This window comes from Thamnophis sirtalis, unplaced genomic scaffold, assembly GCF_051295495.1.
Source record: "Thamnophis sirtalis isolate CommonGarterSnake01/CBP01778 unplaced genomic scaffold, rThaSir2_p1.2 scaffold_15, whole genome shotgun sequence".
Classification (NCBI taxonomy): domain Eukaryota; kingdom Metazoa; phylum Chordata; class Lepidosauria; order Squamata; family Natricidae; genus Thamnophis; species Thamnophis sirtalis.
This window is the reverse complement of record NW_028261395.1, coordinates 9419912-9434348: the sequence shown is the minus strand read 5'-3', so window position 1 is coordinate 9434348 and position 14437 is coordinate 9419912. Positions and strand designations below refer to the sequence as shown.

At 38.4% G+C, this 14437-nt stretch overlaps 1 protein-coding gene across 1 annotated transcript in view; it reads left to right on the top strand.

Moving 5' to 3' along the window:
* IPMK (inositol polyphosphate multikinase) overlaps window positions 1-14201 on the top strand; it is a 28076-nt gene extending 13875 nt beyond the window's left edge. Inside the window, exons 4-6 of the mRNA XM_087702668.1 lie at window positions 2381-2553; window positions 6754-6835; window positions 8753-14201. Coding sequence (XP_087558794.1) covers window positions 2381-2553; window positions 6754-6835; window positions 8753-9351 — 854 coding nt within the window. The 3' untranslated portion in view covers window positions 9352-14201. The remainder of the gene's footprint in view (window positions 1-2380; window positions 2554-6753; window positions 6836-8752) is intronic.
* The last annotated feature ends 236 nt before the right edge of the window (window positions 14202-14437 follow it).

Sequence of the window (14437 nt, the reverse complement as noted above, 5' to 3'; positions counted from 1 at the left end):
GTACTTAATTACATCAATTTCTGGTCACCACGATTCAAAAAAGATGCTGAAGACCTAGAAAGACTGCAGAAAAAGAACAGCAAAGGCGATAAGGGGTGTCAAGACTAAATGATACGATGAACAGCTAAAGGAACTACTGTATTTTTTGGAGTATAAGACACACCTCTTTCCCTCAAAAAAGAGGCTGAAAATCTGGGTGTGTCTTATACACTGAATATAGCATTTTTTGCCTCCTGAAACCCTGCCCACTTCACCAAAATGAAGAACTTTTAGGAGGCTTATAGAGTGCTCCTGGGGGCTGGGGAGGGTAGAAATGAGCGAAAAATGACCTGTTTTTTGCTCAATTTTGCCCCCCCCAGCCCCCAGGAGCACTCTATAAGCCTCCTAAAGGCTATTCGTGCCCCCTTTTTGATAAAAAACAGGCCAGTTTTTGCTCGTTTTTGCCTCCCCCCCGGAGCACTCTATAAGCCTCATAAAGGCTATTCATGCTCTTTTTTTGAAAAAAAAAAAATGGGCTCATTTTCGTGAAAAACGGGCTGTTTTTGCTCATTTGGGGGGGGGGCACCCCCCAGAAGCACTCTATAAGCCTTTTGCGAAAAAGAGGCCGTTTTTTGGAGGTCTGCAGAGTGCAAAAACTTTTTTTTTTTTAATTTGCCTCTTCAAAATCTTGGTGCATCTTATACTCCAGTGCGTCTTATAATCTGAAAAATACAGTAGTTTAGCTAATGAAGAGACGGCTTAGGGGAGACATGATAGCAGTCTTTCAATACTTAAAGACTGTCATAAGGAAGAGGGTGTTAATTTAACCACAAAACCGCGTTCGACTAAAGGGCGCTCGACGAAACCGCGTAGCTGACGTCATCACAGCGTGACAACAGCGCGGAGAAAAAAGCACGCTGTAAACGCTAAACCTAAAATTAACCCCTAAACCTCACCCCCCTAAACCTAATCCTAAACCTAACCCTAAACCTAATCCTAAACCTAACCCTAAACCTAATCCTAAACCTAACCCTAAACCTAACCCTTAACCTAACCCTAAACCTAACCCTAACCCTAAACCTAACCCTTACTTTAACTTGAATCGGCTTGCTTTCAAAGCGCTATTTAAAGCGCCCTTCTTTCTCCGCGCTCGCTGTTGTCGCCCTGTTGATGACGTCAGCGACGCGGTTTAATCGAGCGCGCTTTAGTCGAGCGCGGTTTTGTCGTGCCACGGTTAATTTATTCTCCAAGCACTTGAAGGCAGGACAAGAAGAAAGGGGGGAAGCTTGTTAGAAGGAGAGACAACCTGTAAATAAAGAGTAATTTCTAAAGAGTGAAAACAATTTATCAATGGCCTCTCTGAATTGTGTATTCTCCATTACTTGAGGATTTCAAGAAAAGATTGGATAACCATTGGACAGGGATTGTATAGGGACTCCTGCCTTAGGCAGGGGGTTGGATGAGAAGACCTCCAAGGGCCCTATGATTCTGTGAGGGGAAGATTGGGTAAATGAAATCCCAGGCTCATGAATCCATTCCTCAGCATGATTGTAAAACCAGAAGTCCTGCCCACCTTGCTCAGAAGAGAATTTCTGTTAGGAAATAATTTCTCTTGTTTCTCAAACTACTTTAATCACTTTAAAATATAATATTTGCAGTGCTATTAGCTGTGGTTAATGTTAAGCAAGGTTTGAAATTAGTTGTGAATTTTGGTTTAGAGAAACTACGGCTAGAGTTAACTAAGGCTAAAATTGATAAGAGAAATGGAGTATGATTGACAGTTAATGTTAACAGTTTTCATTCATGAACTGGAGAAATGTTGGGCTTTTGGCCTTCCTTTCCAAGATATTGATTGAACCGGTTAGAAGGGGTTCCACCAGTGGACCCGGAAAGCAGGCCACACCTACAGAAGAGGTTCCAAAATTTTTTGAAACCCACCACTGGCAAGGATCTTATAGCTATAAGGATCTTGTAACTTGACAGCTTTAAGACTTGCATGTTTCAATGCCAGAGTTTCTGAATAGCTACTTGGACCGACCTAAGTACTAATTCATAATTTCATATCCAGTCACATGGGTGGCAAGCCACTCCCATCTGGTCACATGGGTGGCAAGCCACTCCCACAAAGGAGGCCACACCCACAGAGTAGGTTTCAACCATTTCTGAAACCCACCACTTATCCCAATTAAAGTAAGGATGTGAAGCAGGGGTGGGTTCCTGCCAGTTCTAACCTCTTCTATAGAAGAGGTTCCACAAATCTACAGTGCCGTTTAGAACAGGTTCCAGCTCCCCCCCCCCCCATCCAGACATCATCAAGATGAAGAGCGAGAGAAGGAATTCTGGTATAATAGATTTTTTTTTCAGATACTGACAAAGCTGAGGTATCCTTAATTGTTTACAGATTTGTACCTGAAACTGGAAGATGTGACACACAGGTTTAAGAAGCCATGCATAATGGATGTAAAAATAGGCCAGAAAAGCTATGATCCATATGCTTCAGAAGAGAAGATAAAGCAGCAAATCAGCAAATATCCACTGATGGAGGAGATTGGGTTTTTGGTGCTCGGCATGAGGGTAAGCCGTCTTTTGGATTTTAATTAGGGATGTGTGCAATACAGGCTCACTTCAGATGATCATCCTTTTTTCTTGTGAAGAGAATTAAGGATTGAAGTTTGAAGTTCATACATTTTTCTTACCTACATAACAGCTTGCAAATAGCAGGAAACGTTTCCTGTTTTCATCATTACAGGTAGTCCTCAAGTTACGACCAAGCATTTAACGACCTCAGTTACGGCAGCTTCGTAAGAGTGCTTTACAGCCTGTAAAGATTTCTGGCTATCATAAAACGTCACATTGCCCCTTTCTGGTCACGTGATTGTGATCTTGACAACCTGTTTGCACTCACGACCAGCGCCCCACACAGTCATGTTATTGCTGTGTGCAATTTTCTCTGCTGGCTTCCCCAGAAAGTTCATGGGGAAGCCGGCAGAGGAAGTTGCAAGCTGTTGCCACCTGCAGCGGAGCTGAGATTTGCCTCACCCAAGTGCAGGCAGGCATATTTCTCCTTCCTCCCATATAGAGGTTAATCTTCCCTCTATATGTGGAAGAGAACTGCTCCGGCAGCTGCAGGAACAGAGCTGGGATCTTTGTGGCTGGAGCTCTATTTCTGCAGCCAATGAAGGAGTTGATTGATTGATTGATTTGATTGATTTATTACATTTATATGCCGCCCTTTTCCCCAAAGGGGACTCAGGGTGGCTCACAATTCAATCAGGGAAAGGAGGTACAGACGGGGATAAAAAAGACGAGACATAACAATACAAAATTTAAAAACACACAACAACCATACCATTCGGGGGGGGGGGGCAAAAACTCTTTAGCCCCAGGCCTGTCAGAACAGCCAGGTTTTAAGGGCTTTGCGGAAGGCCTGGAGGATGGTGAGGGTTCGAATCTCCACGGGGAGCTCGTTCCAGAGGGTCGGAGCAGCCACAGAGAAGACTCTCCTCCGGGTAGTCGCCAGTTGGCATTGGCCGGCGGATGGAATTCGGAGGAGGCCTAATCTGTGGGATCTGATCGGTTTATTGGAGGTAATTGGCAGCAGGCGGTCTCTCAAGTACCCAGGTCCAATACCATGAAGGGCTTTATAAGTGACGACTAGCGCCTTGAAGCGTATCCGAAGACTAACTGTCTACTGGTGGAGGGGTGGGGGGGGGGGAGAGGAAGGAAACTTCTCTGAAGTGCTGCAGGAATGTAGCTCTGATCCCAAATATTCCAGGTCCTTTTCTACAACCCGCCGGAGTAGTTCCCTTCCACGTTTGAAGGTGTACTGCATTCTTCTGGTAGGATGGAGAAACAAAGCTCCGAACCCAAAGATCTTTTGTTCTGACCCAACTCTCCAAACACCACAACCCCTCTGAGGTTAACTCAAAGATTCCTTTATTAGGAGTGCCAGCAGCCCCGCCAAAAAATTTCTCTCTCAACCCAGGCTAACAACTCCATCCGGCTCGAAGATGAATAGTTGTCTGCCACATCTATTCATCTCTACCCTTCGCCTTTTATCCACAGAGCTGGTTCCACCACAAAACCGCGTTCGACGAAACCGCGCTCGACGAAACCGCGTAGCTGACATCATCAACAGCGCGACAACAGCGCGGAGACAGAAGCACGCTGTAAACGCTAAACCTAAAATTAACCCCTAAACCTAAACCTAACCCCCCTAAACCTAACCCTAAACCTAACCCTAAACCTAACCCTTAACCTAACCCTAAACCTAAACCTAATCCTAACCCTTAACCTAACCCTAACCCTAACCCTAACCCTAACCCTTAACCTAACCCTAAACCTAACCCTAACCCTTAACCTAACCCTAAACCTAACCCTAACCCTTAACCTAACCCTAAACCTAACCCTTACCTTAAGTTGAACCGGCTTGCTTTCAAAGCGCTATTTAAAGTGCCCTTCTTTCTCCACGCTCGCTGTTGTCGCCCTGTTGATGACGTCAGCGACGCGGTTTAATCGGGCGCGGCTTAGTCGAGCGCGGTTTTGTCATGCCACGCACAGAGCTAGGGTGGGGCTTCGCTAGCAGCAGTGGCTGTTTCTTCCTAAGGATCTGCCCACGGATTTCCACTGCTCTCCTCTACTCTGCCTTCTATGCATCCATGTTTCAGGCACTGGACCTAGCAGTTCCTCCTCTTCTTCATCAACCACCTTCAGACCTGGGGGCTGTTGACTCTCCAACTGAGGGCTGACAGAAGGCCCAGGTTCCTCCTCTGTCTGTCTCTCTCTCTCTGCCACCTCCACTCCCTCTTCCCCCTCGGGACTCTCAGGTTGCCTTAATGCCGACCTTGACTCCCATGCCTCCTCCTCATCTGATTTGATTGTTGGCGGGGCCGGCGACCGAGAGGCCACAACATCCTACCTCCATTTTGCAGCCATTCTAGAACCTTTGTGGTTCCCTTTCAATTATTTGAGTGGAATACTGTACAGGTACTACTGTATCATCCAGAAAATAAACTACTTTGTTTCTCCACTATGGAAGAATAAATGCGTTTGTCCCCACTGAAATCTGTCAGACTTTGTATGATTAAAATCCATAGGTTCCCTTACGTTATAGACACAAGACATACTTTGAGAGGGATTTATATTTGCTTGTTATTCATTCATTCATTCATTCATTCATTCATTCATTCATTCATTCATTCATTCATTCATTTATTTATTATATTTATATGCCGCCCTTTTCCCCCGAAGGGGACTCAGGGCGGCTAACACATCAAATCAGGGAAGTGGGGGGTACAGACAAAAAAATAAAAAATAAACGATACATAACAATACATAATTTAAAAACACACAACAGTCATACCATTCCAGATGGGGGCAACAGCTCTTTAGCCCCAGGCCTGTGGGGACAGCCAGGTTTTAACGGCTTTGCGGAAGGCCTGGGAGGGTGGGGAGGGTTCGAATCTCCACGGGGAGCTCGTTCCAAAGGGTCGGAGCAGCCACAGAGAAGGCTCTCCTCCGGGTAGTCGCCAGTCGACATTGGCCGGCGGATGGAATTCGGAGGAGGCCTAATCTGTGGGATCTAATCGGTCTAGCGGAGGTGATTATCATTTCATGCGCCTTCAAGGTGTCTACAGCAGCAACATTATTGTTCGCTAAAGAGCTTTACCTACAACTTCATTATAGAAATATGTTTTGGAATTTTTAAAAACTACTTATTGCCTCAAATCTATATGGAATTCTCCATATCCTCCTGTTTGCTACTTGACTTTCAACATTGAAATGATAAATTTGTGACTCCACTTAGCTGATTGGAAACATAATGTTACTTTTGTAGTTGTTCTTACACATCGGCTTGTAAGATCCTTGTTTAGCTACCACAATTGTAACCAGCAACTCAGTCATTAAGCAAAGTGGCTGCAAAGTAAAACCACAATGGTGCTTACGATCGTATGGTACTTCAGTTTTCCTTTGCTTTACAGACCTGCAAAGGATCTAAATGTGAAAACAGGATGTAAACTTTTTCATCAGTGTTGTAACTGTGAATGGTCATTAAACAGGGACTATTTGTGTATGGACAGTTATAAAGAAGGATAGTTACCTTTTATTGAAAACTGTTGAATAGAGTTCTATACACATCTACAGATACCCGACAAGACCTTAAATATATAATTTTGTGATTGTTTTGCTGTTTACTTAAATGCATTTTGCTGTTTAATTAATTATGAAAATGCATTTTATAAAAGCACAGAGTTTAAGCAGGAAATTTCTAGATTTTCTTTCTAGATGTTTTCTAGATTTTTTTTTCTAAAAAAATGCTACTGCATATGTTGTATATGTTTCTATTTTTTGTTTAGTTTCTGGAAATTTGAATGTACCAAGTATTCATATTGTTCTCTGAATCAAATTTTGTTTTGTTATGATTTTTAGTTAATTTAGATTCCCAATAAAACAAAGCTATCCATGTTCATAGAACAACTGATTTGAAAGAATATGTCTGACAATTCTTCAATATTGTACACAAAATATTTCATTTGCATATATTTATTTGTTTGTTTCTTGGATTCTTCTGTAAATAAAGAATTATGGTACTTTTTCAAAAAATACCTATTCATGTGTTTTACAAAAATCTAACTAGGTCTGACTTGTCTAATTCTTTCAGGCTTCTGTTATCTGAAGTGAAATATCTTAATGAAAGTGTAATATTTCACTGGAATTAAAATGGAAAAAAGAGTTCAAGATATAAATCAGACGCTTCTCTTTTCTTTTTTAAAGGTTTATCATGTACATACTGGCAGCTATGAGACACAGAACCAGCACTATGGAAGAGGATTAACAAAGGAAACTATAAAAGATGGTAATCTTTGTATAAAAGCACTGTATTATACACATGGCTTTTAAAAAAAGGAACAGCCAGGCTAGAGTTTGTGTTATGGGCTCTGAACCACGTGTGTTTGTATAAGAAAGTAGTTATTAATAGAAAAAATGGACTTTAATAATGCCAAATGAGACAAAGAAGTAGCATGTTGGTTTTTTTTATTAAAGTTGGTGCTGTTGTAAAATATAGTGGGAGACATATTCCAGATTTATAGAAGGGATAAAGCTGTTTTATACAGAAATCTCTTACTGTTAACAATGAGTAAAAGACTGAGCATTAATATGTTGAGAAAAGTGTGGTATAGCACTTAAGGTGCTAGGATTGGATTGGAGAGGCCTATGTTTTAGTCATCCATTAGGCATAGAAGTTATAGTTTAGGTGACTTTGGGCCAATTACTTATTCTTAGTTGCAAAACATCTACCATATTTTTCAGAGTATAAGATGCACCGGAGTATAAGATGCACCAATATTTTGAAGGGGTAAATTTTTTTAAAAAAGGTTTTGCCCTCCCCAGCCCCCAGGAGCACTCTGCACTCTGTTTTTTGGGGGGAGAGCAGAAATGTGATGTGTGGGGGCTCAATCTTCCTAAAGGATAAGGATTTTATCGATTTCAAATCCGCTTTTCTCTACCCCTCGTTGCCCGGGTATTTATAAGAGGAAAATGTCCAGACCAAACGTAATTTCTAATGTTGGATTTTCCCCCTTACCAGAGGGAGCCCCCTTGTGGAGTACTGTGAAACCGTAGGAGTTACCATGGCAACTCCACTGCACTGTGCACTAGAAGCCAGTATGGCACAACAGGCTGTATCTTAACAGAACACACACCCAGAGGGGTGTTAGGGGTGTTTACCCCTAACAGTATTTATCTCCAGAGAGTAAGTCATCTGTGTACCAAGTTTGGTTGAAATTGCTCTAGGTGTTTCAGAGTTATGCTGGAACATACACAGCCATTTTTATATATATAGAAGAAGAAAGATAAAGCCCTACATGACAGGGCTAGTTTACCTGAGGGACTGCCTATCTCCATGGTTTCTACCCATCTTATACATGTCAAGAAGTGGGTCCTTTCAATAATCAGTGTCACCTATTGGGGCTCCAGAAAGATATCTTCTCTGCCGCAACACTTATCCTTTGGATTGAAGTTTCCCTGAAATTTGCATGGCTTCCATCATACTGATGTTCTACCCCAACACGCCAATAAATTAAAATAGTTCTGTAAGGAGGAATGAGGACCAAGTAGTATCTTTAAAACACTGTGTGAAGTTGATGAGTACATACAAGAAACATTTTGCAATATTGCTGCTAAAGGAACTGCCACTGGTTCCTTTAGCAGTCTAAAGCTTCGCACACTTTTTCAAGCAATGAGGTGAACATTAGTTCAATCTATTCAGTAAGAATATATAATAATATTTACCCCAAATTTTGTTTCTCTACGAAAATCAGATCACCTTGCAGGACACAAAGGTACAAAGTTGTAGGTAATTTTAAAGAGTTCACTAATTCCTTTGACCAGAAGTATGTATATATAGATAGATATTCAAAATTAAGCGTGCAAGTTTAGGGCAGTAATGCAAATTGCTGAAGTGCCGATTTAATCCTGAATTCTCTTAGATTAAGATAGAAGAGCCGAGGTGGCGCAGTGGTTAAATGCAGCACTGCAGGCTACTTCAGCTGACTGCAGTTCTGCAGTTCGGCTGTTCAAATCTCACCGGCTCAGGGTTGACTCAGCCTTCCATCCTTCCGAGGTGGGTAAAATGAGGACCCGGATTGTTGTTGGGGGCAATATGCTGACTCTGTAAACCGCTTAGAGAGGGCTGAAAGCCCTATGAAGCGGTATATAAGTCTAACTGCTATTGCTATTTGTCTGCTAATTTGTTTGTTTGTTTGCTTTGTAGGTGTGGCTCGATTTTTCCATAATGGATTCACCCTGAGAAAAGATGCCATAGCTGTTAGCATTCAGAAGGTTAAAGAAATCTTGCATTGGTTTGAGAACCAGAAGCAGCTTAACTTTTATGCAAGTTCTTTACTATTTGTCTACGATGGCTGGTCTCCTTGCTTAAATGATGGCTGTTTGGTTGAGAAGAACACAGGAGCCGAGGACCAAGTGCCAAGTGATAGTACAGATAACACATTGGAATGCAACAACAATATTCATATCATCCATGCCTCAGAAACGGGGGAGGTGGAGACGTCAGGTGGCAAAGATTTTCCTAACCCTTATACGTTTCACAACAGGCACCAGAATCAGTTTTTGTTAAGAGACCATCTATGGAAGCGCAGTTCTTGCTTTTCACAAAAACATTTGAACGGAAATGTTATACCTCAGCTGGAAAAAGTTTTCAGCCAAATGCCCACATCTCTTCTAGGAAATGGAGAAGTTGAAGTCCGGATGATAGATTTTGCTCATGTGTTCCCTAGCAATGCACGAGATGAGGGCTACATCTATGGGCTGAAAAACCTAATTGCTGTCCTTCAGAATATTTTAGAAACCTAAATTTTTGCAGTAATTTTTATTGAGGGCCAAATATAATGAAAAGCAACAACATTTCTGCACTTGTGATCCTTGGTTTATATTGTTCTACATTTTCTTGTCTTTATACTTTTGGTAGAATTACCAGGTATTTTATAATGTTACTCAGGAAAATTATTCTGTAGTTAGTAAAAAAGAAAAAAAGCTAATGAGATTTAACTGGTAGTTATAGGAATTTACAATTAACAAACAAAGCCTATCTGTTATTGGATATATCTTGCATTGGTTGGAATGACTTGTTTTACATTCTTACATATTTTAATTGAAAACCTGTCATGCAGCCATAATGTTGAGCCATATCTCTCATGGAATACAGGAAAATCATCAGAGAATACTAAAATCAGAATTTAATAGAGCATTTAAGATGAGGCTGGTATCCATTAAATCTAAATGTATATCGCTTTTGTGAATTTACATTGTTTGCATAATTACATATGTGACAAATGACATTATTTGCAGTAAAATAATTAGCAGAGAGATCCTTCATTTGACAACAAAACAAAACAAACACAAAGCAGAAAACCCCTGCATTGGAGTCTGAACTAAAAATTAGACCATTATTTCAAAAATCCATCTAACAGAAGTCCATTAAACTAAGAGTTTACTGTATTATTCTTGAGTATTTGATATATTTTTAAAACTGGAGCTAATAATATTTTTAAGTAGTACATATTTAAAATCTATTCTAGCTTAACAGATTTTTTTAAATGAGAGAGAATCATGTTCTGCATTATTAAACTTGGGTAAAGGTGTTAATCTTTTCATGGTCGAATATTCTTACCATGTAATACGTAATATTTCCCCTCTAAATTTGTGAAATAGAAATGAGCCATAGAAAGAAAAGCTTGCGTTTTGGAGGTTCTATTAGAAATGAAGAATGAAATCGTTAATCAAAAGTAGTTTTTGTTATTGGAAACGGGGTGCCAAGTGTCTGAAGTTACTTTTTAAATAATTTGGTATTCATTATATAGGTTTAGATTTGCAAATGGAATGATTGGATTTGCTTTGTAGAAGAAAGAAGAATATTGTAAAAAGCTTTTTTTGGAGGAAAGGATAACAGAATAGTGATTTTCACTTAATCCTTTCCCCTGTTTCCTTCCTAAACAGTACGGAACATGATGCTGGGGATTGTAGAGAAGAGGAGGAATTCGTAAAAAAAATGTCCTCACATTTATTTCCTTCAGTTCAATAGAACTTTGTGCTGATATGAATTCAGTTTTAAACTGGTGGATAGTAGATGGTAAATAGCAGCAGTTTAAATTTTACATTTATATTTTATATTCCAAATGTGTTATATAAATCTCTATTAAGTAGTTTTGTTATAGGTTATATAAAGAAAGCCTTAATCATATCAGATATTCAAAGTTAACATTAATTTAAGAGTGATCACAAGAATTTGGTCTTCTGTCAGTAATTTAAGCCATATTGTTGAAAAATCATTGCTATGCGAAATTGTCCGAATCAGTTTCCTTGATCATTGGTAGGTTATTCTGTTGCAGTTTCTCATTAACGGCTATCAGTTAATTTGGCTACATATGTATACCTAGTGCAGACTGGGAATGTTTTTATTGTAGGCCAGTAAGAATATATAATTTTACATCTTTCAGGCAATAACCTCTGTGCTTCATAGTATTTGTAATATAATTATTCTTTCACTAATAGTTTAAGGTTCTGGAATAGTAAACACTAAACATCTAATTTTCAAGTTTTGTAATTGAGTCATTACAAATATATTTAATGTAAATATGATTTCTTTTGAAAAGTAAACTGCTTTAAATTGGAAGCTAGGGAGAGTTGGTTACAATTATCCAAGTAACCCCTCATTTTTTTATCTAATGAAAATCATATTCCAGTTACTTTTATTGTCTACTAATTGTGAAATAAACATTTTGCAATTTTCATATGCAACCAAATCAAAAACCTTATCTAGAATAGTTTGGTTTTCTAGACCTTACTGGCTAATTCCATTTGCTGTTCTTAAGAAATCCTATAGTGTGATGTCCCTTGAATATATAAATATAAAACTGACCTTTATATTTCATTTTCTGTCCTAATCCTACAGCTTATTCCGTATGTCACAACTCTGTGACATCCTCATATAGAGGATACAGATGGAATCTTTTGTAGTCACATTATGGAGGAGTTATCTCAGTCTTATCAATTTAATTGCTTGCTTCTAATTGAAGTAAATTTGAGAGCCTGCATGTTAAGAGTTTGTAATTTTGAGCTTCGGATTTAAATGTGTAGATAAAGCAAGGAGTATTTTAGTATCTGATCTAAACTGTGTTCAAATTAAGTTACATTTTTTGGAAGGAAGATTTCTAAACTCCTTAGGAATAGATATAAATAACAACTAATGACAACTACTTTGTAGCTGTCCCAAACACTCCTGACTTTGACAAGCTTATCCTTATCACTAATGCAGAATCTTAAACATTGCTTCCAATGAGATTATGAAGATGCTCCCTTGAAATATATTATATGAAAAAGTAATATAAGAATTTTAATTCTATATTTTTTTTTATACCAAACAGTTTCATCCCTGGTATTCTGGATATTTTGCTTCTTGTTGCATAGATCTATTTAAAAACTACGGTGTTATGAAATGTTAAAAACTATTTTACCTAACTAATTTTGCAGAATTATGCAGTTGTGTATAAATCATGTTTCACGTGAAGGGCATATATTGAGATGGGAATTATTTTTGTTGTACAGGAAAACAGAGCTTTCTGCTTATGTTACCATCCCCTAATAGATGATTACATTTTAGGAAGGGACTATTTTCTGTTAATGTGCACCTAATCCAAGACTTGGTAGATTATAGTCTTGACTCCATGCATATCTGAAAGTAAATCCCCTGAAATATGCAGCAGTCATTATAATATTTAAGCCCCTGTCTGAAATAGTAGAATTAAAGTTTATATAAAAATATGTGCTCTTTATCGGAGTGGAAAGGACTGCCCAAGTTTTGAAGGAAAAAAAAAGACATCAGATACTTTAGAAAGTAAAAAGGGCACAACCACTAGTCTTTCGTGTAAACCATTTTCGAGTGGTTTATATTACCTTTTTAAAGGACCGCAGCTTGTATAAATAGTCATTCCTTTTTATCCAAATTATTTTTGAATTAACATTATTTGCAATAACATCCCCTACTGAGTGCCTTCTGCTCCATGTTTGGTACCATTTAAGTTACATTACACAGCATCCAGGGTGACAGAATGGAATGCTTTAATTAAAAGCTTGAATATAGTAATACCCCACAATAGTTAGGGAACACTGTTATAATACTTTATATTTATCCTAAAACCATTTTTGCTGGCAAAAGTTTTTGTTTCTTTGATTATGAATTGTGTTTACAAACCCACAAATTAACCGCCTCTCCAAGAACTAAAACTCTTCATCCTGCCAATTGTAGGGCTCAGCGGATGTTGTGTGTGGGGTCTCTGTTTACAGTACCAGCAGAGGCGATGACATCTGTGGCCATAGCAATTTGGGAGTGGCACATTTGACAGAAGGGAAACTGGGATGTGGAATTGACATATTTCCCCATCTTCTCTTAGCTGGATCTCCCTCATACCTGACCAGGATATTTCAAAACCAGAAACTTAATACACAACCATATGGAACCCTATGGCTTGTTGATGCTTAATTAGAATGAGTTGATTGTAATTTTTGGTAAGGGGGATTTCCATCTTTGTGAGTATGAATAGGCCTTTAGATTTACGAACATAGCTGAATGAGGAGCCTCTATATCATGCCTGGTGAACAGTTTGAACATAAACAAGTTTGACTTGTAGATTAAAGTAAGCAAGAGTGTTTTGTAATTCACACTGAATCGAAGACAATTTTTTTCCTTAAAGTGGAATTGTTGCAAATCATCTCCCTTGTGAAGCTTTATATCATTTTTTTTCTCCTTGTTTCTGTGCTAACAGTTTTTACTAGCGAATCATTGCATTCAGTTGTAGAATGATGGGCCTTTCAACTGAAATGTTACTCCATTACATATCTACAAGCTACATACTGCACACTTATAGTTGTGAATTATGGTTCACCGAAGAGTTTATGCACATTTAAAACTTCCATACTATGAAAAGTCATATTAATCCTGCCTCTTTTTTTTAAACATAATTTATTTGTCCTTAATTTTTGTAGGAATGGCTTCTTTGTATTTAAAATTGTTCATTATGTTAGATATTGATATATAAATTAGCAACAGGAAAGAGAAAGCAACAGTGATATTGGGAACAAATATATTTTTACACATTGTAAAAGTGGTATGCTTTCGAAACATAATACCTATTGGCACTGGATAGAAAATCCTGGCTGAACTGACATTGAATTAAAGCATCCAAATATGATGATATTGCACATCTTACCATGAATGATATAAGTGACATAAGCACTTTAATATTGTGGGAACTGTACTGGAAAATACATGGAAACATATGAAATTGCACCTATAGCTACTGTATATTAATTTTCAGTTTGTGATGGGTGGGTGAAAGGGAGAACTTTACGACTTTAAGTGTATTGTATCTGAATGAATGTACTTAGTCTGATCTCATTTATTTCTTGTTCAAGAAGCTTGGATTGTGTTGTGCATTATTCTTTAATGGATTGTTTGGTTGTATTATAAATGCTAATTTAGTTAGGGGGAGTACTTACAGAATTGCAGAAATATGTTGGTTACTTTATAGTTTAAAAAAAAACTATTATGCTATATAAAGCAATCATTTTGTAATTTATGCGATATTTAGGTAATTCTAATAGCTGTATATTTGGCTCACTATTAAAATTTCTTCAATTTATCTTGACATCTTTGTTTTATATGATATATGAGAAAGCATCTTATCCCTTCAGGGTACAAAAAACAGAAATACCATCAAGCCTTTCAGGGCTTCCTTACTAAATATCAGTATCGATGATAGAATAAATTAGGTCAGATGGAATTCCTGAGAAATTTAGATGAAAGTTGAAGAGGGGTAAAGAACATATAGCAAAAGGGTAGATGGGGAAAGGAAAGGATGAGCAAAGATGACTTCTCATTGGA